This window comes from Danio aesculapii, chromosome 20, assembly GCF_903798145.1.
Source record: "Danio aesculapii chromosome 20, fDanAes4.1, whole genome shotgun sequence".
Taxonomy (NCBI): Eukaryota; Metazoa; Chordata; class Actinopteri; order Cypriniformes; family Danionidae; genus Danio; species Danio aesculapii.
The window spans coordinates 37,364,447-37,388,403 of record NC_079454.1 but is presented as its reverse complement, the minus strand read 5'-3'; the positions used below and the strand labels follow the sequence as shown (position 1 = coordinate 37,388,403).

General features: G+C 35.9%; 1 protein-coding gene across 8 annotated transcripts in view; it reads left to right on the top strand.

Annotated features, from left to right (window-relative positions):
• The window catches only part of enah (ENAH actin regulator), a 183,366-nt gene that overhangs the window by 128,791 nt on the left and 30,618 nt on the right, over positions 1-23,957 (top strand). For all 8 annotated transcript variants that reach the window (XM_056481597.1, XM_056481596.1, XM_056481598.1 and 5 more), the window contains one exon: positions 23,318-23,679. In XM_056481597.1, the coding sequence (XP_056337572.1) occupies positions 23,318-23,679 (362 nt within the window). The remainder of the gene's footprint in view (positions 1-23,317; positions 23,680-23,957) is intronic.

The following is a 23,957-nucleotide window of genomic DNA, read 5'->3' as shown; positions in this document are numbered from 1 at the left end:
CTTGAATGTTTTTATTTATTTATTTTTTTTTAACTGCAGATAATGCTAAACTGGTGTGGCAGTCTTTTGCATAAACGTACTAAACTTTTAGGTACGGTGTATCCAAGTGTGCATTCATTCATTAAAAAACCTTCACATCATTCACTGGCTTTGTCAGGCACAACACATTTGGAAATTTTGTCATTGATTTCTCTTTCCCTATATAAAATTTATTCTTATATATATTCTTATATATATATATATAAAATAATGTGCAAATGCCCTGGGTTAAATGTGTTGCCAACATTTTATAGTCAATTTACAGGTGTGAAATTGTGTTAAAATCAGAGAATGGCAATAACCTAAACACATAATAAGTTTCCTATTTTTGGCTGTAAACATTGTGTAAATGGATCCTGAGTTTCTGAGAACAAAGTAAGATAAAGTCACTATTACTTTATTCCTGTGATGCAAACAGGCCTACGTATATTGCAAAAAAAATAGCGTTTTCATTTTATAGTTGTTAAATCAGTTTTAATGGGCAGAGGGCTCAGTACACAGAAAGCTGATGTCTTCAGCACAGAACACATGTGCGCTTGTAGAGTTGACATCTGCGTGTGGAAGGTGAGAATATGAACCAGGTGAACCCTCACGCTGCACAAGCAAACGCAGCAATCTGATGTTAATGTCTGTTGGACTAAGTTCAGTTAAATCACCACTTTAAAGCTCTGAATTGGCTTTTTTTCATGAGCGTGTTTTTATCAAGATTTCTGTAGACTTCAAAAGACGTTGGAGGCTGTTACTCACCCAGGTCTTGTTAATGAAAAGCCTTTCTGCAACCAGTTCCCAAAGGAAGCAGCAGTCAAGGTTAAGCCTGCTTGACTGGAATATGCTTGCGCAAAGCTCAGTGCCTGCCTGTCAGGCTTTTCTTTCTACTTTTTGCTTTAATGACACCATGCCATTGATGCAACTATTGCATCTTTATTGTTTTTTATTTCAGTAAGGTGCAGCATTTTATGATGTAGCATAAGAGATAATATAGCATAGCATAATATAGCATAAGAGACTATGCTTTATTGTGAATGTAGGCATTTGAATATAGTCCATATATATGTTTGCTTATTTGTATATGTATAGATTTAGCTATAATAATAATCATAATAATCATATTAATATAATGAACTATATAATAAACACAATAAATAGTATAATAAACACACACATGTACATGAGAAACATCACATGAGTAGCAGTGCGATATGGCTGTATGTCGGCACTGATGGGAGGAGTGTATTGGCAGGAGGCTGCAGGCTGAGTGCCTTAGTGTGCCACTAGTGACTATGTACAACCATATCGCACTGCTACTCGTGTGATATTGCATTTATACAACAGTTCAATGGCATAATCATGTATATAAAAAAAGAAATCTAAAAGTCTAAAAATCCTTTTGTCTGCGGAACTACTTTCTTCTTCCATTCCTTCACATCCGCAGCTGACAGCAGAAACCGTTGACAGTTCACCAACGTATATTTGAATGATTCTCTAGCATACTGTCTAAAGCGATGACAAAACAGGTGATTTTGCTCACATTTAAAGATTATAAGTCAGAACGACATGAAATGCCATCAGTCTACAGACATTTCTTAGTATTTCTCTCTTGCAATCGGTATATCACAATAATTAACCCCGAAAAAGCCAAAGCAAACACTACCAGATTACTATGGTATAAATAGGGCACTACAACCATTTTATAAAGATTATAAAGATCACTGTTCTTATAAATACACTGCATAATTGCAATATAAACAACTACATTCTCACCTAAGAAAGCCTCAAAAGTACATTATGTTGTCATGCAACTGCAATATTTGTCAAACACTTGTGAGTTTATTGATCTGCCGTCACTTTATGTGAATGGAATAATACAGAAGGGTGAGGAGGCTGTACGAGTGCTGTTATTGCAGAATATCGCATGGCTATCAGCCAATCATCATCATACAAAAATTGTTACACAGATGCAGTTCTATTTTTATAACTAATAATATAAGCTGAAATTAAAATGCTTGTGTGTGTGTGTGTGTATATATGTATATATATATATATATATATATATATATATATCGAAGCATCTTAAAATGTACTACCATGCATCATTTTGATACATGCATAATGTTTTAGATTTAAATAAATTTTTTTATATACTTTTATTTTTGAGTATAATCGGTTCCTTAGTGACATTTTTGGTAACATGAGCATAAAAACAACATTACAAAGAGACAAAAACCTTTTTTAAAACATTATGAAAAAAAAGAAACCCATCTTGCTGCCCTTTTTTTCTCCTTAGATTAGCATATGTGCTTCACCATTCACAATAAGAGCATGGTCATTTATTATGTAAAAGCAGTCCATTGCGAATGCCCATTATGTTGTTTTTAATGACTTGGCAAAAACCTTTCCTTAATGGCGAGTCTAGGAAAACTCTTGTACAGATCTTCTCCATGAGTGTCTCTCCGTCAGTGATTCATCATGAGACGTCCTCTAGAGAGTCTGTGGTGTGCTGTTGAATACTGAACATGATCTCCGGCTTTTGATGGTGACTCAGCAATGCTCGTGTCCTACTTCTTTGCTTTAGAAGAGATGTCAAATTTTCCCAGGCTTCATCTGCAGAGCCCATGCAGCCTGTTAAACATGAAGCATTGGTGTATTGCCTTCATGCTGTGAGCCAGGCTTCGGACAGTGCTGCGTGTCCTGCATGACAAACATTATTTGGTTGGCTTTTTTTGTTTTTGTTTCATACAGACGTGCTCCAGGGCTAAATGAAGCTTCTGAGGAGGGCGCACCGCTTCAGTAAACTGTAGGCAAGATACTGATTTATAATTGTGTGTGTCCATACAATACCTTCATGTTTAACAATTAAATTGTCCCTAGAAACCCTCAGTAATTGTGTTGCTTTAGCTCGTTTTAAATAAGTAGTTTAAACAAGCAGCAAAAATATTTTTTTGAGTGAAGGATTCTAACGATTAATCGATTTAATTGATTAAATCTTACATTTAAAAAAAAAAGTTCTAGTTGTAGTCAGTGCCACAGTGTAGACTGCACTGTAAAAAACCCTGGTTGCCTTACATTTTTAAGCTGAATTAAATTAACCTTATAAGTCCATTGAACTTATGTTATGTTAAACTGACTTAAAACAGCTTGGTTAACTTATAAAATTAAGTTGAAACATGATTAACTTAGCTTAATAAGTTACAATGAACTAAAAACATAGGCTGTCATGACTAATTGACCATATAATTTTTAGTGTGTGAATTTTTATCAGAAAGATAATTAGTTTGTTTTTTGTTTGAATACACTGTAAAAAGTTATGATTTTTTATGTTACTTATTTTAATAGGTTAATCAGGTTTTATCTTCGTTTTTTAAAAGTTATACAGCATTAAACTTAATACATTTATTCAGTTTGATTGGTGCAAGTTGAGATAACTAGAAAAGTTCATTTGATTTAACCAAAAAATGCCGGCAGGAACAATTTTTACATTGTAGAACTGACTCAAAAGATTCTAAAATTACCAGAATTCTATAACTAAAAGAATTACCATAGCAGTCATTCTGAAAAATTTCATATAAGACCTCATATTATTATGTCGTATTTACATTAATCTTTTGAGGTATTAAAATTAAGCTTTGAATGATGTTATAATTGTTTATTTACAGTATCATATTTGCCATTTGTAATATTTAGCATAGTTATCTGTTGTTTATTTATCATTAAAGTCATCACTCTAAAAATATGATATTTTTATATGCTATATATGCGCTACTAGACCACCCGCGAATTTCCACACCTCCCTTTCAGTTTCACTTTCACTAGCAGAGGAGAAAGCTTTTTCGTGGCACTGAATATGGTGTTTTGAAAGACATATCTGAAGTAAAGTTATGTTTTTGCCAGCAGAAAGTTATGATTATGTCAGCAGGAAGTTGCTAGGCAACAGAGGCACACATTAAAGGTCATTGGGAAAAGTAGCAAACACTGAAATGCATCCAGTCATTTTGACCTCTATGGTAATTAAAGGTAGAAATACTCATAACGCTTTTGTTTTGTAATTTTAATAAAATAACAATGTTGGAACAAAATATACACATAATTAGGAAAAGTCGGGAAATTATAGATATGTGTGTTTTATCTGAACAAAGTTATTAAAATAAAAAATAGTGTGAATTCTGACTTTGGGCACCACTTGTTAGATATTGTTTTTGACTCACTAATAATAATTGTACATTTAGTTCCTCATATGTCAGTCAGTCATGCAGGTTTGCATTAACAACATGTCGACCCAAAATTAATGACAAAAGTCTGTGGTGAACTGTTTCTTTTAGGATGTTGAACCAGTCATTCATGCACTCAAACAGCTTGTGTTGATCAGCCAGGTGCTGGAGTGTACATATAGTGTAAATGTTCCTTATAAGGATATTTTCCCCAGTCTGTAAGAGATCTGCCAGAAAGTAAAGGGCTCATATTCTCTGAAAGAATGTCTTTGAGTGCGTGTAATAGAGTTGGCCTGTTGCCGCCCACCCGGCCGACCGCTGCGTCCCGGCCCACAGCCATATTTAGCTATCGCAGTCAATGGAACTAGGTGCATGCTTGGGGCCTGATGTCATCTCGTGATGCAAACCTGCTACAATGCAGCAGAGAGGAATGAGAGGCAGGTTACTCGCAGTCATTTATAAACAGACGTCAGGGCATCTGCGTACTGTCAGATGATGAATTAGTGGTGCTCTCAGACAGGCCAGAGGACTCTGGGGGTGTGAATGAGATTTGTCAAAGGCTTTCATTGGTGACTTTAAAGTAAAGGTCACAGACTTGTATGGGATGTCCTTAAAGGAATTTTTAAAATGAACAAATTGAATGAGTATATATTTAAAATCAAAGTTCTTTGCATCATAATAGCATGGATTTACATTTTTGAATTATTTGGCAGAGATTTTAATCTAAAATACATTTCAAATGTTGTTAGTAAAAGTCATCTATAATCAATGAGTTTTCTGGCCTCAGAATGCCATTAGGGTGTAAATGAACAACCAAAACAGACAAAACATTTTCATTTTTAGTTGCAACTGTATTGAAAACGTAACCCATTACGTTAATGGAGGCCAGCAACTATTTGCTTGCAAAATATCATCATTTCCCAGTAGACGAACAAGGTTGGGTATCATTTTAATTCTAGTGATTCCGAACACAATTCTACTTATTAAATCTGCTTTTTTTTTATCGATTGTCTGATTACAATTTTTTTTGGAGAGATACGAACAGCAAATACTTCAAGATAAATGTCTTCAACAGTATCCTTGACCCATTTGGGATATAATTAGTAGGCTGTAACTATTAACTGTAATTATTTAGCTAAAATTTGAAGGTTATTGTTTTTTTATCTGTTTGTACCACAGCTGGTGCTAATATGAACCGAATCTGGAACGTTTTTGCAGGTTTCATGGCTAAGAGAGTTATAGATGATGCATTCCTTCAGATTAATGGTGTATTTAAGCAAATGTCAATCATATTAGAGGTACTTCCTCACACGAAATATCTTTGCCACATGTATGACATCTTCCTTTTACAAAGTTTAAGTCAATGACAGTGCTGTGTAATAAAGTGCGTAATTGACCTTATTCTGAAATGTGAAAGTGCATCCATTTTTTGCGATTGTTTTAGAACTTCTGTTTCAGTTGCCTTTGGAAGAAATGACTAGGAATGATAAACGGCAGAAAATGGTCAAACTATTCACTTTACACACAAGTGCATTTATGACTAAACAGACAAAGTAGAAAAGTATAATAATAAAAAAGCAGCATAACGAGCTGGTTGAACGTCTAAAAAGCTCATACGTGAAGAATAAGGTCAATAAGATAAAGTCTGTTTCTCAATTCCAACAATGCAGAGAACGAACTTGCAATCTTGTGGAGACCGTTCTTGCCAAGTTACCTTGGAAGAACGAACTCTGGAGACCGCGAGAACAGAAAACGTGTCCTGTGAGAAATGAGATGCTGCGTTCTTCCCTAGTTCTTCCTGATGGTCACATGACCTTCACGAATTTTTAGTGGAAAATCATTTAAAAATTACAGCATTCATTTATTTGTCCCCCTTTTTCACAATATATACTACGCATAAAGACCTTACAGATATACGTTGCACAATACAAAATAAAACTTTAATACGAGTTTTAGAAAATAAACACCTTTAATGTGTTTATGCCTTTATAAAGATTTTCATGTTAATGTTTACTTTCACCGTTTCATTTAGTAAAACTCCTAAGACATATAAGTTATATCTCCGAACTTTCATAATACATCTATATAAAATGCTGCGCTTCACACCACCTTTATTCAGCTGCAATGACTTCTGGGACTTCTCGAGCAAGTTTTGCTCTTAAGTCTGCATTGACGCATCCTCAATATCAAGAACACATCCGAGAACTTTCACGTGTCCTCTGTTCTTGCAGTTTTGAGTTTTGAAAATGATTTTGGCAGTTGATGATGACGTTACACGAGGGCGCAAGAACGCTGAATAACATGTATTGAGAAACAGCCAAGGTCTTTGTTGCAGGTCCTGGCAGATAGATAGAACTGTAAAATGCACACTGCTGTTCACCTTGCAACAATGACTAAAAAAAAATCAAGAATCGATAAATCAGAACAAATCATTAGTTCTTGATACCCAACCCTACAGAAGAAGCAATATTAGAGTAATTAATGATTGCAGAATTTTAATTTGAGTCATGTAGCCTTTTAAAAATAATGCAAAAGTGTGAATAAACTAAAATAAAGTGTGATGCTTGATACTCATTAAAAATTCCATCGATACAATGACTGAGAAGTGCAGTTTGTAACTTAAAATAGAGACATCAAGAGGATTTGTCACTCTTTCCTCTTTGGTTTCACATAAAAATTCTTTTAGTGCAAGTCAGCGAGCATTTTTATTTGTTTATGCAGAAAAACCACTATGTTTGAGTCCTATTATCTTTCATGCCAGACCAAATTTTCAGTTTGAGCTTTTAATTTATTTATTCTTGTCTTTTCATTTTGTGGAGCGTTCTACTAAACACATGTTTTGAATTAGAGGCTTTAGAGGCATTTCCGTAAACCTCACAATGAAATAACAAAATTCTCACACAACCTCAGAAAATTGTGCATTTATACCCTTTTTAGGTCTTTCCTTGTACTCTGATATTCTATGTATATGTGTTCCTTTCGTGCTGTAAAAAAGGTCTAGAGTCACCAGGATTACGGTTTCTATTGGATTACATGCACTGTACTGTACATATCAGGGCTATTTAATTAGCTTGTCATGGGGTCAGTTCATGAAAAGTGTCCCAAATGAGGGGCCGGAGAGATATGACAGCTATATAAGAGGCCATATGCTGTATTTTTGCTCCTTAAAACATCCACATTGGCTTTTTCTACATTAAAATGTTAATATGTTATATTTTGAAACTACATAACATCCCTGCATTGTACAATGTGGCTTTTTTTACAAACGTATTCAAATGTTGTCTTTCGAAGCTCAACAAAATCAGTGTCTTGCTCAAGTAGGCGTCTTCTACATTCAGACACATTCAAATGTTATGTTTTAAACTACATAACAATAATGGGTGCAATGATTATAGATTTTTGTTGTATGATTATAGTCTGAAGAATAATGATGGTTTCACGGTTATCACGATTAATATGCATTTACTCAATTCAAAATGCTACTAGTTTAGAAAATCACAAGAAAACTGCTTATGTTTTATAGTGTTGTTTATTGCTGCTCAGTAACCTAATACAGCACAAAATGTTCATAAAAAACAAACAATAGTCCATTTCTCTCTTTGGACTTGATTTAAACATGAGTGATAATTTTACAATGAAAATAACTGACAGAACAATGAATAAATAAATAAAAAAATTGTATTTGTCTAATGTTTAAGCAAAATATTAGCTAAGAATTTTAACAAACTATTGTTATTATCTGCCTTCATACAAGCATAATCATTTTAATAATTCGTCTATCGTATCTTTTGTTTACATTGCACTGAAAGCAACGCACATCTCTTACCACTGCAGCGTGAGATTATTTCTAGTGTGATCGACTGGAGGGCACAAGTGCGTTGGTCCGAGCCGTGCGCGCACCGCTCCCAATATGCGCACGTCTCCATTGGAAATAATAAACTGCGCATATTGCAGAAAAGGCGCAGTATGTGAACGGCCTGCTGCTATAATATAGTTAATTCAATGTGTGTGCGTATTAGCCTCAGGATAAGCTCGGAACTTTAAACTAGCACAAAGTTGGCATAACTTTGTTTAGTTGCAGCAGTTTTGTTCTGCGCAACAGAAACGTGGTGTTGAGAAGCCTTTATGATTAATTAACCGTAATGAATTAAAGCGCGGTGAATAGTGAAATCGGCTAATCATTGGATCCCTATTAACGATATCAGTGCATTGTACAAAAGGCCTTTCCTACAAACATATCCAAATGTTTTCGGCTGCCTGCGCCACTCGCTTAATGTCAGGTGCCTTCAACTGCAGCTTGTACTGTATTGAACAGACGCACGTCACTTCATAGCAATAGCGACCGTTTTTCGACTGAACTAAATTTATTTTTGATGTCTTGGTCAAACTATTTAGAGGGCCGGAACAAATTGCCTCGGGGGCTGGGTTTGGCTCGCGGGCCGCCAATTGAATAGCCCTGGTATATCGAGATAGTCTGGAGAGTTTAGCTTTTTCTCTCTCTCTTTTACTCTCCGAGCGGTTTAAATTCCAGCAGAACCGCTGTGACATGTGGGTTGACTTGTGAGCCAAAAATATACTATATTACCAGTTGATTAAAAAGACATGAAGTGGCATAATGGGGGGATAAAAATAGTCTGCGGGACGCTTCTACAGGTTTTTCTGCTCTGCGGGCTTTCAGCACATCTGTCAGGTGGAGACACAAAAGCCCATTTCCCTCATCCGTTTCCCACGAACAAGGCGAGAATGGAGCCGGCACCTCATTAACAGGCTGATGGCATCATTTAAAGCTGATTGTCATAATCATCGCCACTTCTTCACACTTCAGCACAATAATGCGCCCAGATCACTCCGGATGTCTGTCGTCTCTTTATGAATGACCCTTCAGCATGTCCTGCTTTTCAGAGCTCTTTCGGGATGTGCTCTACCATCCTTTCTGTGCAAAGATGTTCTTCCTTCTGTGAGCTGGAATCAAATATGTTGAATTTTATTTATTTATTTTTTTTTTCGGAGGAAGCCTTGTAAAAGACGCCATATGGCTTAGCTTGGACACAGCCAACTATAACCAAAACTGCCGGGTCTTTCCAGGATAGAGAGGAGTCGTACTTGCCAAAGGAGGCTTCAATATGGTGCTCATTCTGCTCACGTTCTCACAATGGTCTGTCATTGTTTAATCAGTGCCAGCTTTTTCTGAATTTAATCAAATTTTGCATTTTCTTGCGCTTTTACCATCATTAATCTTATTAGAGAACTTAAGTCTTTTCTGATTGAAATGTATATGTGTGGTTTTACAAAAAGGTGTATGTTTGTGTGTAAAATATCTAGTAATCCCTTTGATTGAACATTATTAAAACTTGCATTTGCTTATAAGTGTTTAATGAATATTTTCTTCTACTATACTCTACACAACTACCACAAAAAAAGTAAATTTAGCTTGTGTGAAGAGTTGATAGGTATTTTAACTGAACAAATTAGACATAAAATACTAGACATTTTACATTTTGTCTGAAATATTTAAACCTTTCTGTATTGTGTATAAACCATTTTGAGGGATGTAAACAAACTATTTTGTCCTACTATACTCTACACCAGTGTTTCCCAACCCTGTTCCTGGAGGCACACCAACAGTACATATTTTGGATGTCTCCCTTTTCTGACCCATTAACTTCAGGTGTTGGAGTCTCTTCTGATGTTATGATAAGTTGATTCAGGTGTGTTTGATTAGGGAGAGGTTGAAAATGTGTACTGTTGGTGTGCCTTCAGAAACAGGGTTGGGAAACACTACCATTGTAATAAGAAAACATAAATTTTTTAAAAGATGAATTTGCTAAAGACAACAAAAAAAGTTAATTTAGCTTGTGTGAAGAGTTGATCGGTATTTTAACTGAAAAAAGTAGACATAAAATACATATATTACTAGATATTTTACATTTTGTCTGCAATATTTAAACTTTTTCTGTTTCAGCCTTTCTGTATTGTGTATAGACCATTTTGAGAGATGTAAACAAACTATTTTGTCCTACTATACGCTACACAACTACCACTGTAATAAGAAAAAATACTGTTATTTTTTTATAGATTAATTTGCTGAAGACAACAAAGTAAATTTAGCTTGTGTGAAGAGTTGATGGGTATTTTAACAGAAAAAAATAGACTTAAAATACATAAAATACTGGATATTTTTCATTTTGTCTGAAATATTTAGCCTTTTTCAGTTTGAGCCTTTCTGTATTCTGTATAAACCATTTTGAGGGATGTAAACAAAAACAATTGTCCCAACGTATTTCCTGTTTCACATTTTTAATTTCTATAGCTTCCGAGAATCCAAAAGGAGCTACATATTGATAAATAATGTTATGATAGCTGCTTTAACATTAAGTCATGAATAGTGTCTCTTGTGACAGTTATGAAATAGTTTGATAACGAGCAGGAAATGTTCATGGGCCAATGACATCGCCGCATTAAAATGGTGTATTGTATTATCAACCTGTTTTAAAGCCCAATGAAGTCACACTCGAATCTGTTGTAGTAAGTTGTTGGAAGACATTCTGAATCAGGCTGTGAGCCGCCTACACTCCCTTAGCTACTGTTTCCTTGGTAACTGATGTCAGGAACTGAGATGCCAATAAATGGATCTCCTGCATGTTTCCCATCTTTTAAGCCCTTATTCCAAGCTCGAAAAAGGGATGTTTGAAGGGGGAAGTAAGCAAATTTTGCATTGTTTGTAACAAAGACTATAGAATACATAAGATGTGTCACTTATAGTTTTGAATGGGGAAATATGTGACTGTCAATATGGCGAATGAAGCCCCGCCTACTATAACAGGAGCCAATCATCGATCGTTATAGACTGACATTTCTCCGTGAAGAAGCTTGGACCAGACGTGTGCTTTTACGGCAGTTCTTTGTTGTCAAAAACCACACGAACCTCAACGAATACTTGCCTCACAGACATAAGAAATATATCCACATAAAGCTTGAAATCTCTACATTTAAATGAACCCACTATACTTGAAAACAAAACTTTTCTGCTTTTGTAATCTGTATGAAATTAACGTGAGGTACAGTCCATCCTGTCAAACACACGTCACATGACAGCAACTACTAAAACGCCCACAAACTTGTAAACAGAGTCGCAGTCATTTCTGAGATTGGCCATCAAGACCAAGTTGTGGATTACTCGAGAAGAGCAACGCGATCAGAAAGTCATTATCCAGAGGATGATGATGTGTAGAACGCCCATACGTGAAGTTGGTGTTGTGATCTCGTTTCTTACGAGTGCGCATGCTCATTTGCTCGGACAACCTGAAAAAATGCAGATTTTGTTTGTTCAAATGTTTCGATACGAAACGCATGTAATGGTTGTTTAATATTATTGGTGATATGTAACGTAATATGTAACGTAATCGTAAGCTTGTCAAACAGTTTTGGAGAATTAGATTTTTCTCCATTCAGACAGAATGCCTGAGCGTATGGTTTCAAACACCAATGGTGTTTCAAAGATGGCCGCTGAGTGAAATGACTTGCCTCAAAGGGACTTTGCTTTTAGTTTTTTCCTGTATTCAGAATGGTCTAAATTGCAGTACAATTGCACTAAACACACAGATTCCAAATGAATTATTGTTTGTGGTTAGTTGCTTTTGATAATGTTTGTAATTTTTATAAAAAACCTTGACTAGCTGACTGTGTTTAAAGAACTGAATGACCCTGTTATGATTTAAAAAGGTAGCTAGGGAGAGAAAACGTAACATTTAGGAAAATAGATTATTATCACTGAATATGGGTGGATACAAACAAGGACAAACAACTTTAACATTTAATCAGTTTATATGAATACGATATATCTAACAAAAGAGCACAGCCAAGGAAATCTCAAATAGTTTAAGAGAAAAAAATCAAGCTGTAGAATGGCCAAGACAATCACCTGACTTCACTCCAATAGAAAATACAAATTAAAGATCAGATTTGATAGAAGCGACCCACAGAATCATTAAGATGTTTACATTGTTGAAGTCTGTGAAAATGCATGTGACTTCATTCTCCATATGAGAGGCGTCTTTAAGCTGCCAAAAAAAAAAACTTTTATATAAAGTATTAAATACGTTTGAGTAGTTCAGTACTTTCTCCTTGTGTCATTTCATTGTTATTACACATAACTCATAATCAGATCATTGGTTTTATTTTTATGTTTGTATTGTTTGGGTTTTTACCAAAATCTGCTTCAATTCCATATCAACAGCTTCTTTAGAAGTATTATTCCCAGACACGACATGTTCAATACTTATTTTCCACACTGTATGTACTTTTAGTAATAATAAACAATGTCTTAATAATAAGCAACTAATACCGATAATTGGTCCCTATACTAAAGTGTTATAAAATATTGTACTCTGAAGTGGCTACCAACTCAATATATAAATGTAAAGTATTCTTAAAATGCAACAGTGCTTGTTTCCCTTGTCTTGATTGGAAGGAGTCCATAAATATGAAAATGCCGCATTTATGAAGTAGCAGCCCAGGTTGCTGAACCCCTCGACCTTATATCATGGCCCCTTCCAGTCCCTCGCTTCCGAGCAGGACCCGCATCTAATTTAAAGTGTTTGTGCCGCTCGTTATTTTGGGAATGTTGTGATCTCCTCCGCCAGGGAATGTGTCTGTGTCCGATACGATTACGCACAAGTCAAGCACTCCACCGAAATGGTGTGAACTCAACTTGCGAACAGGTCTGGGGTGTCGTTCCTATTTAAGAAACAAGGAGCGCATACATTTGATCCCATAAATCCCTTTTTCCTGTTGGACAGACGCCAGTTTGGTTTAAAGTGATGTTTGTTCTGGCTTTATTTTCAGCAGCTTCCCGAAAAACAAGAAGCCCTTGGTATTATTATGACCTCTCCGCTTGTGGGATTGCATGTTAGTTGCATCATGAACATTTAACCTCACCTGACCCATGTGTCATGACCCAGTCTTATATTAGCTTAAAATTAAATATAGGTCTCTAATATCACCCTATTTCTGATAAGAGTTTCAGTCAGTGCTCATCTCTATAGGGGGCTTGTTCTAATACCTCGTTCTGGGGGTGACTTATGGCTGGCTCCAGTATGGCTGCCGTGGTCTTTTGGGGTAGTATATCATCAGCGACATGAGCGAGGCCTGCTCTGCTCTTTAATTACATCTCGGAGAGCATGGCTCAGGCTCAGCTGGGATTTGGGGGGAAGTGGGACACGCTCTCCTCAATCCACGCCTCAACAGCATTTCATAATGGAGTGGCTCTGAATACTTCCTCTGGGAACTCAGGTACAAGAGCAACTCTGAAACGAGGCAACTAAATTAAGCATATATAGAGAAGTCGGGCAGTAGACCAAGCATATGGAAGCTCCCTTTTTTAGAAGATTTTCGGAGTAGCCCTTGTGGTTTCGTTTTTAGGCTTGTAGGGCTGCTTTTTTTGCTCTCAGCTCAACTAATCTGCACTTGTTGTATCTGTTTTAGGTGCTGTTTACTACCTGGTATTAACATGTATTCAAAAGCATTGTGTGGCCGTTTGTGCTTGGATTCCATTAAGACCCTTTCCTCTTATTTCATCACTTTGGCATACTCATTGCAACATGCATTTACAATTTAAATAACTAATTCTGATTTAAATAATTAATGCTGTGCGGCTTATACGTACATGGAAAAGAGAGTCATTGCAAAGTATGCTTATGACAACTACTTTGATTATAATATGTGTGTTTTTGGTGGAGTGAAGTATGAGTTGATTATGTAATCCAAATACCCAAAGTGACTAGTTAAAGAAGTTTTGTTTATACATTCACAAAGTCGACCAGTAACATTGAAAAATGCAAGAGACTTATACTTGTAGTCCTTTTACATTGACCTTTTTTTGTTTGTTTGTTTTGTTGTTTAGTCTTGTCGCCTATCCAAGTTTTAGGAACAACAAATAATAACTTGACTTCTAGTTGATCATTTGGTATCAGAAGTGGCTTATATTAAAGGCAAAGGCCTCTAGATTACGCGTATTTTAGCTAAATAAAATATGATCATGCCTTGATTTTAATTATCTAATTAGGACTGTAAGGTCTGACTTTGCTTAGACAAAAGTCTTGTCACTTAACAGAAATAATGTACAGTATAGAATATAAAGTCATAGTGCAGTGGAAAAAGATATTGTGATATTGTGATTAATATTGTGTATGACTCCCATGAGCTTGGAGGCCTACATCCATACATCTCTGCAAGGACTCGAATAACTTGAATGACTAATAAAGTCATTTGGAATGGGAAAGAAAGCGTTCTTGCAGGACCCCCAGAGTTCATAAAGATTCTTTGGATTCCTTTTCAATGCCTCCTCCTTCATCTTACCCTATACATGCTTGATAATGTTCATATCTGTTGACTGGGCTGGCCAATCCTGGCACCTTGACCTTCTTTGCTTTCAGGAACTTTGATGGCTGAAGTATGAGAAGGAGCGCTATCCTAATGAAGAATTTTTGTAATGTAATGGGCAGCACAAATGTCTTGAACCCTCAGGCTGTTGATGCTGCCATCCACTCTGCAGATCTCTCGCACGCCCCCATACTGAATGTATCCCCAAACTATGATTTTTTCTCTTTACCAAACTTGACTGATTTCTGTGAGAATCTCGGGTCTATGCGGGTTCTAATAGATCTTCTGCAGTATTTGTGATGATTGGGATGCAGTTCAACAGATGATTCATCAGAAATATCTAACTTCTGCCACTTTTCCAAATGATCAACTAGAAGTCAAGTTATTATTTGTTGCTCTTACAACTGGGATTGAATACAAGACTTTTGTCAGGTAGTGTATAAAGCATTGAGTTGTTATAGGAACGAAAGTTTTAGTTGCCTCTCTGTCCCCCAGGAACCAGTACTTTTCTGCTTGCATTTGCACCTTCGCTAGAGACTCTGAAGTGACGTAAGCCAACAAAAGCATTGAAAAAAAATACCAAGTGAAGATGTGTTTTTGTTGTGTCATGAGTTTTGCAATTAAAATAGCAAATATGAGGCCAAAGAGACTATATAACCTATGCAGAGATCCATATGATTAAGGCTGAGAAAAGAACACAGTGCTGCAGAAAAAGGCAACCGTAAGTGCCACTTACTTTAGCTTTCTGAATGATTATGTGCTTACTTGTAATGCTATATATTTCTGTGCTGGTGCCTCGTATGGTGTGCAGTTTCTCAATTAATGTACACTTAATTTACCAGTAGCTCCTATTGTTCCGTGATAGACCCTACTCTGAAGTGGGAGCTAGTGTAGTTCCCCCAAAAGGTGCCTCTAATTCAATAGTTTACAGTTTCTGTAGCGTGAATACACCAAAACTGGTAACTGCCAGTAGTCGTAGGAACTAAGATTATGGTCCTTCAGTGCAAAAGTCCTGATTAACACTACAGTAGTCAACATTTGAAATGGATCAAAATCGTCCCATGACAAGAATAGGTGGTGTTCAATAGTTTTAGGACAACTTTGATGAAATGTTATCATGCACTTCAAATGTCGACGACTGTAGATCCAATTTAGGAAATTACTTGAATATGCCCTTTTAAAGCACTCGCCAATATTAATTAAACAGATTCTTACAGCTGGAATGAAGTATGACATGCAAAACATTAAGTGAACAAAATTGCCAGATTAATCTCACAAGCAAACAAGTATTTTACATATTGAAAAGTGACGAATTCATACGATTTAATTACAAAAAGAGCTTTCCCAAAGCCCACCCCAAACCCAATCATTATTGTTGGGTGAGCAGATTAACTGAATTAACCACTATTAATTACTATAAACAAGCAAAATAACCACTAAATCAAAAAGTTACGAATTGCTGTGAGATTAAGTTGTAACTGCTTATAGCTTTTCACTCTGATACTTTAGTTTTTGACCCGAGTCATTATAAATAATTCTATTTATATTTAGGTACCTTTAGCAGCAAATGTTCTAACTGATGTTACAAAGTTCATTTGAGAATGGTAACTGAAATAGGTTATCCAATTGCAAATGTTTATTTTTATATAAAGAGTATTGTACTTTAAGTGCCCAGATAAGACATTTCATTAAAAATAAAACTCTGATGCAATGAGAGATCGCAGTGGTTTCAAGTAGTGGTCTTTATAGGCATCTATGTTAAGCTGCTTTGACACACTCTACATTGTAAAAGTGCTATAGAAATAAAGATGAATTGAATTGAGTTAAATGATAAAAGGTTAGTTATGTATTTGGTAAATATTTATTTTATTGCAAATGCTGAACTATATTAACTGCATTTGATGCTGATCTGAAATTGTATTTGAATTAAGCTGGTTTATAAACATGAATGGTAGGGAAGCACCAATATAGAATTTTTGTCTGATACGATAGCAAATAAAGATTTGGAGGCCGATGTATTAGCCGATAAATGTAAATATACATTTTTCACATTTTTCTGCATGGTTACAAACACAAAACATTTCAACATTGGCTCATTCTGAAAACTAGCCCTATATACATTTCTGGAGATCGTGAATTATGTAGCCAGAAGTACGGATGGCTGCATTTCATCTTTAAAATGAACGCTACAGGGTGCTATGACGCTGTTCCTTTTTGCGCTTACCATCTGACCGCTTACCTCCATATGGACTGCTTTTCCACTGTTACCAGTTTGACCAGTAGCTTGCCATGTACGTCAGCAGACTTGAGATGCAGAAAGCAGTTGACCACGATGACAGGGTTCGAGTCTGGCGAAGAACGGTTCCAGAAAGTGGGTAAGACATAAACAGAAGCTCAAAAATAAAATAAACAAGTAAATGTCAGGGTGAGAATGTGGTAAAATCTGAAAATGTGGTAAAAATCAAGCAAGGGCTTTTCTTTTTCTGGATTGCTTTTTAAGCTGTTGGTTGGGTTTAGGGAAGTGGGAGGGCGGGTCAGTCTGTGCTTTTAAAAACACTGTTGGTTGGGTTTAGGGGAGGAGGAGGGCGGGTCATTCAATTGGTCAATCAGTCGACAGCGACCTCTGGTGGATTTACGTGAGAACAGCAGGCATGAATGGCACTTGAGAGAGATATTTGAGATCTCAAAAAGCATACAAAGCTACCTCTGGTAGATTCGTAAAAACAAAAACTGCAAAAAAAGGTAGCTCCTGGGATGTATTTGGTGCTCTCCAGAAATGTATATAGCGGTACGTTTTCAGAATGGGCCTGGGTTGAAAGATTTTATATTAAAAGCTTAACTTCAGAGAAGTTTAAGCTGATGTCTGAACTTCATTAATCAATTATTCTTTTATATGGTCAACTATCTTTTATATAAATAAAATCAAATGCCTGACCCGAAAAGAGCCCAAATAAACCACCCAAGACACCAATTATTAACCAAAATCTAAATATCAGTAAAATAATTTTAAAAAAGTGGCTAGCAGCAAGCATGTGAAATAGTTCAACCAGCAGAAATAATACATAATTTATCAGCTTAAACTTTATGTGCTGTTGAGGATGTTTTCATCCTCTCTTGGGTGATTTTGAGTCTTAATTTGGCCACAACTTTCTCTCTGTTTCAGCAAATGGAATATTCTTTGCTGACAAATCTTATTTGGACACGTTTTCTTATGGACCGATAATAATAAGATATAAAGTAACTGAATTTATTGGCTGATATTGATGGTTGCAGAAATACCATGCGTTCCTAATGAATGTCCTAGCAGTTGAGAAATGCATGATTTGAAGCTTTGCTCTGAGGTTTGATCCAGGACAGATGAAACAGCAGGAGTGACTTTATCACAGCAGGAGTGATGGCAACAGTTGGAGCCTTGGGCATAAATTTGCTCTTCTCAAGGAGTCTTTAAAAGATCGGGGTGTGGTTTTCCCATCTTGTTTTCTTTGAAAACATGTGTTGGCCTGATGTCACTGCACCTGAGCTGATGTTTGTCATGGCTATGACTTGTCATGCTGAGGGGAAGATGTGTCTGGCCGGGTCCCAGGGAGTGACATCATGTACGCCCATTCATTCAAAGATGTGTGGGAGATTATTAGCCAGATGGACACAGCAGAGTCACCTGCAAAGCCTGCAGTGACGAGACTCTGATTTGTTTGATTATTTGTCACGTATCCAGTTTCTTATGACAGATAACACAGGGAAAGCATTCTGTTTTATGAAGCTGCTGTCTGTTTTCTCAAAGACAGATGCTCAGGTGTTATTTAATTTAGCAATAGGGTAAAATGGGTGTCTTAAAGGAATTGAGTCTATCTGTCTGTCAAAAAGTAAAACTGTACACCTTTTTCTGTGAGGGTTGGGCGTAGGGTGGGGTTAGGGCAATACAAAATACAGTTTGTACAGTATAAAAACAATGGAAACCTATGTAATGTCCCCACAATTCACAAAAACAAACTTGTGTGTGTAAATATATACAAATATAAATACAAAAAAATACAAATGCACTTGCACACATAACCAGTAAATTATAATAAAAAATTTGTATATTTAATGTATTATATTTATACTTAATGTGTGTATAATATAGATGTATGCAACTTAAGTGTATAAAACAACATGTATTAGTTTAATAATTCATTTAATATGTAGCAATTGTAATATTTTATATTATTGTCTTATTATAATTATGTACTACAGTAGATGGTGTTTATTAAGTATCATTAGCATTATTATAAAATTGTATTAATTTTTTATTTGTATTAGTTTTTTTAAGAATACACCTTATTTAAGTTGTAGTACTCTGGGTCTTTATTACTATTATTATTATTTTTACTATTATTAATATTATAGCATTTGGAACAGCATGATATAGTCAAAATTGACCTATTAGTATTGTTGTTGTTGTGATTACTATTATTATTATAAATATTTATTTATTTAGATTTTTTTGAGAATGTCCTTTTTGACAGCATTATAAAAAAGACGTCATTCAATGGACAACCCGGATGGTAAACTTAAACTGTACATGATGACTTTGCTGTTAAACAACTAATAATTTACCATGTCCCTATAATATATATATATATATATATATATATATATATAAATTTTTTTTTTTTTTCATTATTTTTTTTCACTTAATTTTCAAAGTATGTCTGATAATATTATTTCTTCTGCTAGAATAAAAGCAGTTTTAAATTTTTTTAGGTCAAAATTAGTAGCCCCTTTAATCTATATTTTTTTCGATAGTCTAGTCTACAGAACAAACCATCGTTATACGATAACTTATTACCCTATCCTGCATAGTTAACCAAAATAACCTATTAAGCCATTAAATCTCTCAATTAAATCAGTTATTAGCATATATATTTATTTGAACCCATTTTTGTACTTGATTTGTTTTCAGTCTTGCTCTTCAGTTAGTTCTGCCCCTCGTCTGTAGTCTCGCCCATCTGTCCCGCTTCAGCGCCAGAGTTGCGAACACCCTATTTTTCTTCATTTACTGTCCCTGCCGTCCACAGTCTAAATGTATCTGGCTCTCTAATGTAATTACACACTGGAATTCTGGGCACGAGGATGTGCTGGATGCTGATTAAGCACAAGAGGACTGACAAGCAGATCTTTCATAAACCCTTACTTAGCAGAACATCTGCAGGCGAGCGGCTCTTCTGCTGAAGTTGGCGTTTGTCACACCTCCTGCAACACATTTGACTTTGCTGCCCTCTAGTGTGTGAACACATGAACTGCACTTTTTGTTTTCCATCATTTAGCAGCTTAAAGTTAATGAGAAATCCAAATTTACGATGTTTATTTGACTAGAGCACATTGCTATTCCTAAGGTGAACCATAAATCAGTGCAAGTTAATCTACTCAAAAAAAAGTTCTTCAATCAAAGTCTGACCATTTGCTTCCGCGTTTGGGGTGATGTTGACTGACAGCTTCAGACACAATTTTCTTACACTGTAAACAATGCAGGGTTCCACACAGTTCATCCATGTTGTCCCAACACAAATCGATAAAGTTAACTTAACACTTTTAACAAATTTATGTGGATTGAACATGAAAAATTAAGTTGTCCCAATGAAATCTCAAGAATTGTGTCGTTTCAGCTCGTTTTAAATAAGTAGTTTGAACAAGTAAAAAAATATATTTTTTGAGTGTAACAACGCCTCTCTCACACTGTCGCCACCACACCAAGAAGGTCGCTGGTTTCACTGAGTCTCTGCAGAAACAGTTGTCGTTTGCATGTTCTCCATGTGTTTCCTCTGGGTGCTCCGGTTTCCCCCCACAGTCCAAAGACAAGACATTGAACAAACTAAATTGTATGTGTGTGAATGAGTGTGTATATATGTTTTCCAGTACTGGGTTGCAGCTGGAAGGGCTTCCACTGTGTAAAACGTATGCTGGATAAGTAGGCGGTTCCAGTGTAGTGACCCCTGATAAATAAAGGATGAATGATTGGGTTAGAGCCACTTAACATAGATGAAGTTCTGGTAAATTAAAACCGCTTCAGTTCAGTTGTCACAGATGAAGTTCAGTTCAAATTAGTTCAGTTCAGTGTAATGTAAATGTCATTGCTGAAAGCCAAAACACTGAAGAGCATCTCCGCCAATGCACAACTCCACTAGTCCTGTTGTTCTTTTTGATTTAAAAAGTTAATTTCTGCAAAAAAATAAATACAAATTAGCATTAGAGTACACTGAAGCACAATTAGGAAACCACTTCAAAGTTATTATCAGTTTTCTAAACCTGTTATATGTTTTAAGTTAAATGTTCATCTGTGTTTTACTTCTAAATTACTGATACCTTGTCTTCTTAATTGACAATACGTTTGACAGTGACAGTGGGGCACTACAAAAAATATTTTTTTCAAAACTTAAATTTTGGAAAATATTTTAAATCTACCCGTTTTACACAAACACTCACACAGACTTGTTCCTATATCCCGGTGGGGACTTAATGATGTCTCTACACTGTAAAAAAAATTCTGTAATTTTAAGGTTTATTTCCGGCAGCTGGGGTGCAGGAAAAAAAATGTTAAATAACAGCCGTTTAATTACAGAAATTTACTGTAAAATAACAGAGGTTGAATTACAGAAATTTACCAGAAATTTTAATTTAAGCAAACTTCTGTAATCCAGCACTCCAGCTGCCGGAAATAAACTGTAAAATTACGGATTTTTTTTAGAGTGTACTATACAAACTGTATATTTCGAAATACTTCATTCTGTGTGATTTATAAGCAAGTTTACTAGGGCTGCACAATATATCGTTTCTGCATCTACATCGCAATGTGTGAATCTGCACATCGCAGGATCTGCAGATTGTTGGGATTATAATCAACCAGGAACCACAATTTAGAAGACGTGATTTGCAGAATCTTTGTGAAGTTTAACCATAATCTAATAGTGTAAAAGATAGGACTTGGATATGTTTTAAGGCCTGTGACAGTAAGACTTAAAGTTGTTCCATTTGGGCACAATAAATTATAAAGTTTGCCGCTTTAACAAAATTAATTGTTTAATCATTTGTGTAATGAGGACTAGTTTCCCATTTGATTATTGAATTTATGTACCTCAATACTTTTAGACTCTACCAAAAATCATTAAAGCTCTGTTTAGTTCATATTTACCTTTGTTCTATAGTTTTTTTTTTAAATCTGTGCTTTATTTTTATTTTGTATATTTATTAGTGGTGGGCTGTTATCGGCGTTAACGAGAGACTCTTATCGGGCGATTTAAAAAAAAAAAAAAAAAAAAAAATCGCCGATAATCTATTCTCAAAGTTGAATTGAGAGCTGGGTCTATTCTACGCAAGCTATGATGACTTTCACCTTGATATTATAGTGCGGATGTATACCTGAACGAATTGCACTGTAGGTGGCGCGAACGAGTCTTCGAACCTGTGTGTATTCCTACAGTGAAATTACCACATCAAACGTGAAGTGCTAACATGGATGCAATTCACTAGAACATCCAGGCACCTGTAGAGTTTGTGTTCGAGTAAAACATATACAAATAAAATGGACCGGGTGCTTTTTAAAATGAATGACGGTGAATGAAAGTCAAACCGGTGAGCCATCTGACAAAAAAAAAGTGCCCTTCTGAAGCAAATCAGCAGGATGCCCTTCTAGATTTTTCACTTACTTTGAAGACATTACTGACTACGCTTGCATGGACATCTGTAATCTAGTTATTTGCCTTAATAGACAATAATATAATTGAGGTGTTTACGTGAAGTGCTTTCATGTAAGAGTTTCCTGTAATTTTGGGTGACTTCAGTTCGGCAGTTTCACATTCACTCATGAACGAAAAGTCCTACATGACGGTAATAGTTTGATTGCAGTGTTTACTTCAATAATGCCACTAATATATGCATACTCCATGTCTTAATTCCATTTCTGTTTAGTTCAGTTATGACTTTAGTCGAATTAAGGTAATAAAAAATCGCTGTTTGGTGCTTATGTAGGCCTACAGTTCAATATTCATGTTTAACTGAATAAACAGTTAGTAAACAAGTACATCTTATTGAACATAATTTATTTTCATCTCCAATTATCATAGTAGAACAGTTTCTCAAGCAGTTTGTGATGCATTTTTAAAACAGGAAGTTTTCATTATTTGGGTAGCACACATATTCTGAATGATTCAGCAGAATTGAAATGAGCCATTTTAATCTAGATTAGTCTAGATTAAATCCAAGATTACAGTGACATTAATCTAGATTAAAAAATGTATCTATGCCCATCTATAATATTTATGGATTTTTAAAAATCTTTTATGCAGATATACTCCCTACAAAATCATCCCGTAAAACTATCCCGTAAAACATAATCAGTGTAAAACTATGAATTCTTTACAGTTACTTAAATCGTATAGTAAAATTATATTCATATCCCAATTAAAAATGAAACATCGCACTGTCAGTTTTTTCCAATATCGTGCAGCCCTAATGTTTACTCATGAAGACCTACATTTTGGTCCCCATGAGTCTGTGTGCATTCAGGTGTACACACACACTCTCTTTCAGTGAACAAACTAAAAACAGTGACTATCCAAATTCAAAGCAAGTCAGAATTAGCTGTTTCTGTGTTGTTCTGCTACAGATATTTAGAGCGTTGTATTCACACGTTGCCCTCTTCTCTGCTGTGTCCTCAGGCAGCTGCAGGAGCTCCAGCGTCAGAAGGAGAAAGAGCAAGAGCGGCTGGATCGAGAACGACAGGAACGCGAGCGCCAGGAGCGAGAGATGCTGGAACGAGAGCGCACTGAGAGGGAACGGCAGGATCGGGAAAGGCAGGATCGGGAACGGCAGGAACGGGAGCGTTTGGAGAGGGAACGCACCGAGCAGGAGCGCCTGGAGCGTGAGCGTCAGGAGCAGGAGCTGCTGGAGAGGGAACGACAGGAACGGGAGCTGATGGAGAGAGAGAGAGCCGAGAGAGAGAAGCAGGAGCGGGAGCAGCAAGAGCAGCTGGACAGAGAGCAGATGGACTGGGAGAGAGGGAGACGCATCTCCAACGCCGGTGAGCATCTTGATCTGTTTCAGAGTATTTGAATTGATAGAAGTGACAGATAGAATGTAGATGGGATGGAATGATATGATGATAAGATGAGGAGATGATAAGAAATGAATGGGGGTTTTTAACACACACTAACAATGTAAGTGGCTTTTTGGCTGTTGTAGAATATGCTTAGCATCTCAGTGCTTGTGAAGAGCTGTATTTGTTTATATATTTATATATATATGATGGTGTGGGTTTTATGCCTTTAAAATTGTGTTTTAAATCGTGGATTTGGACGT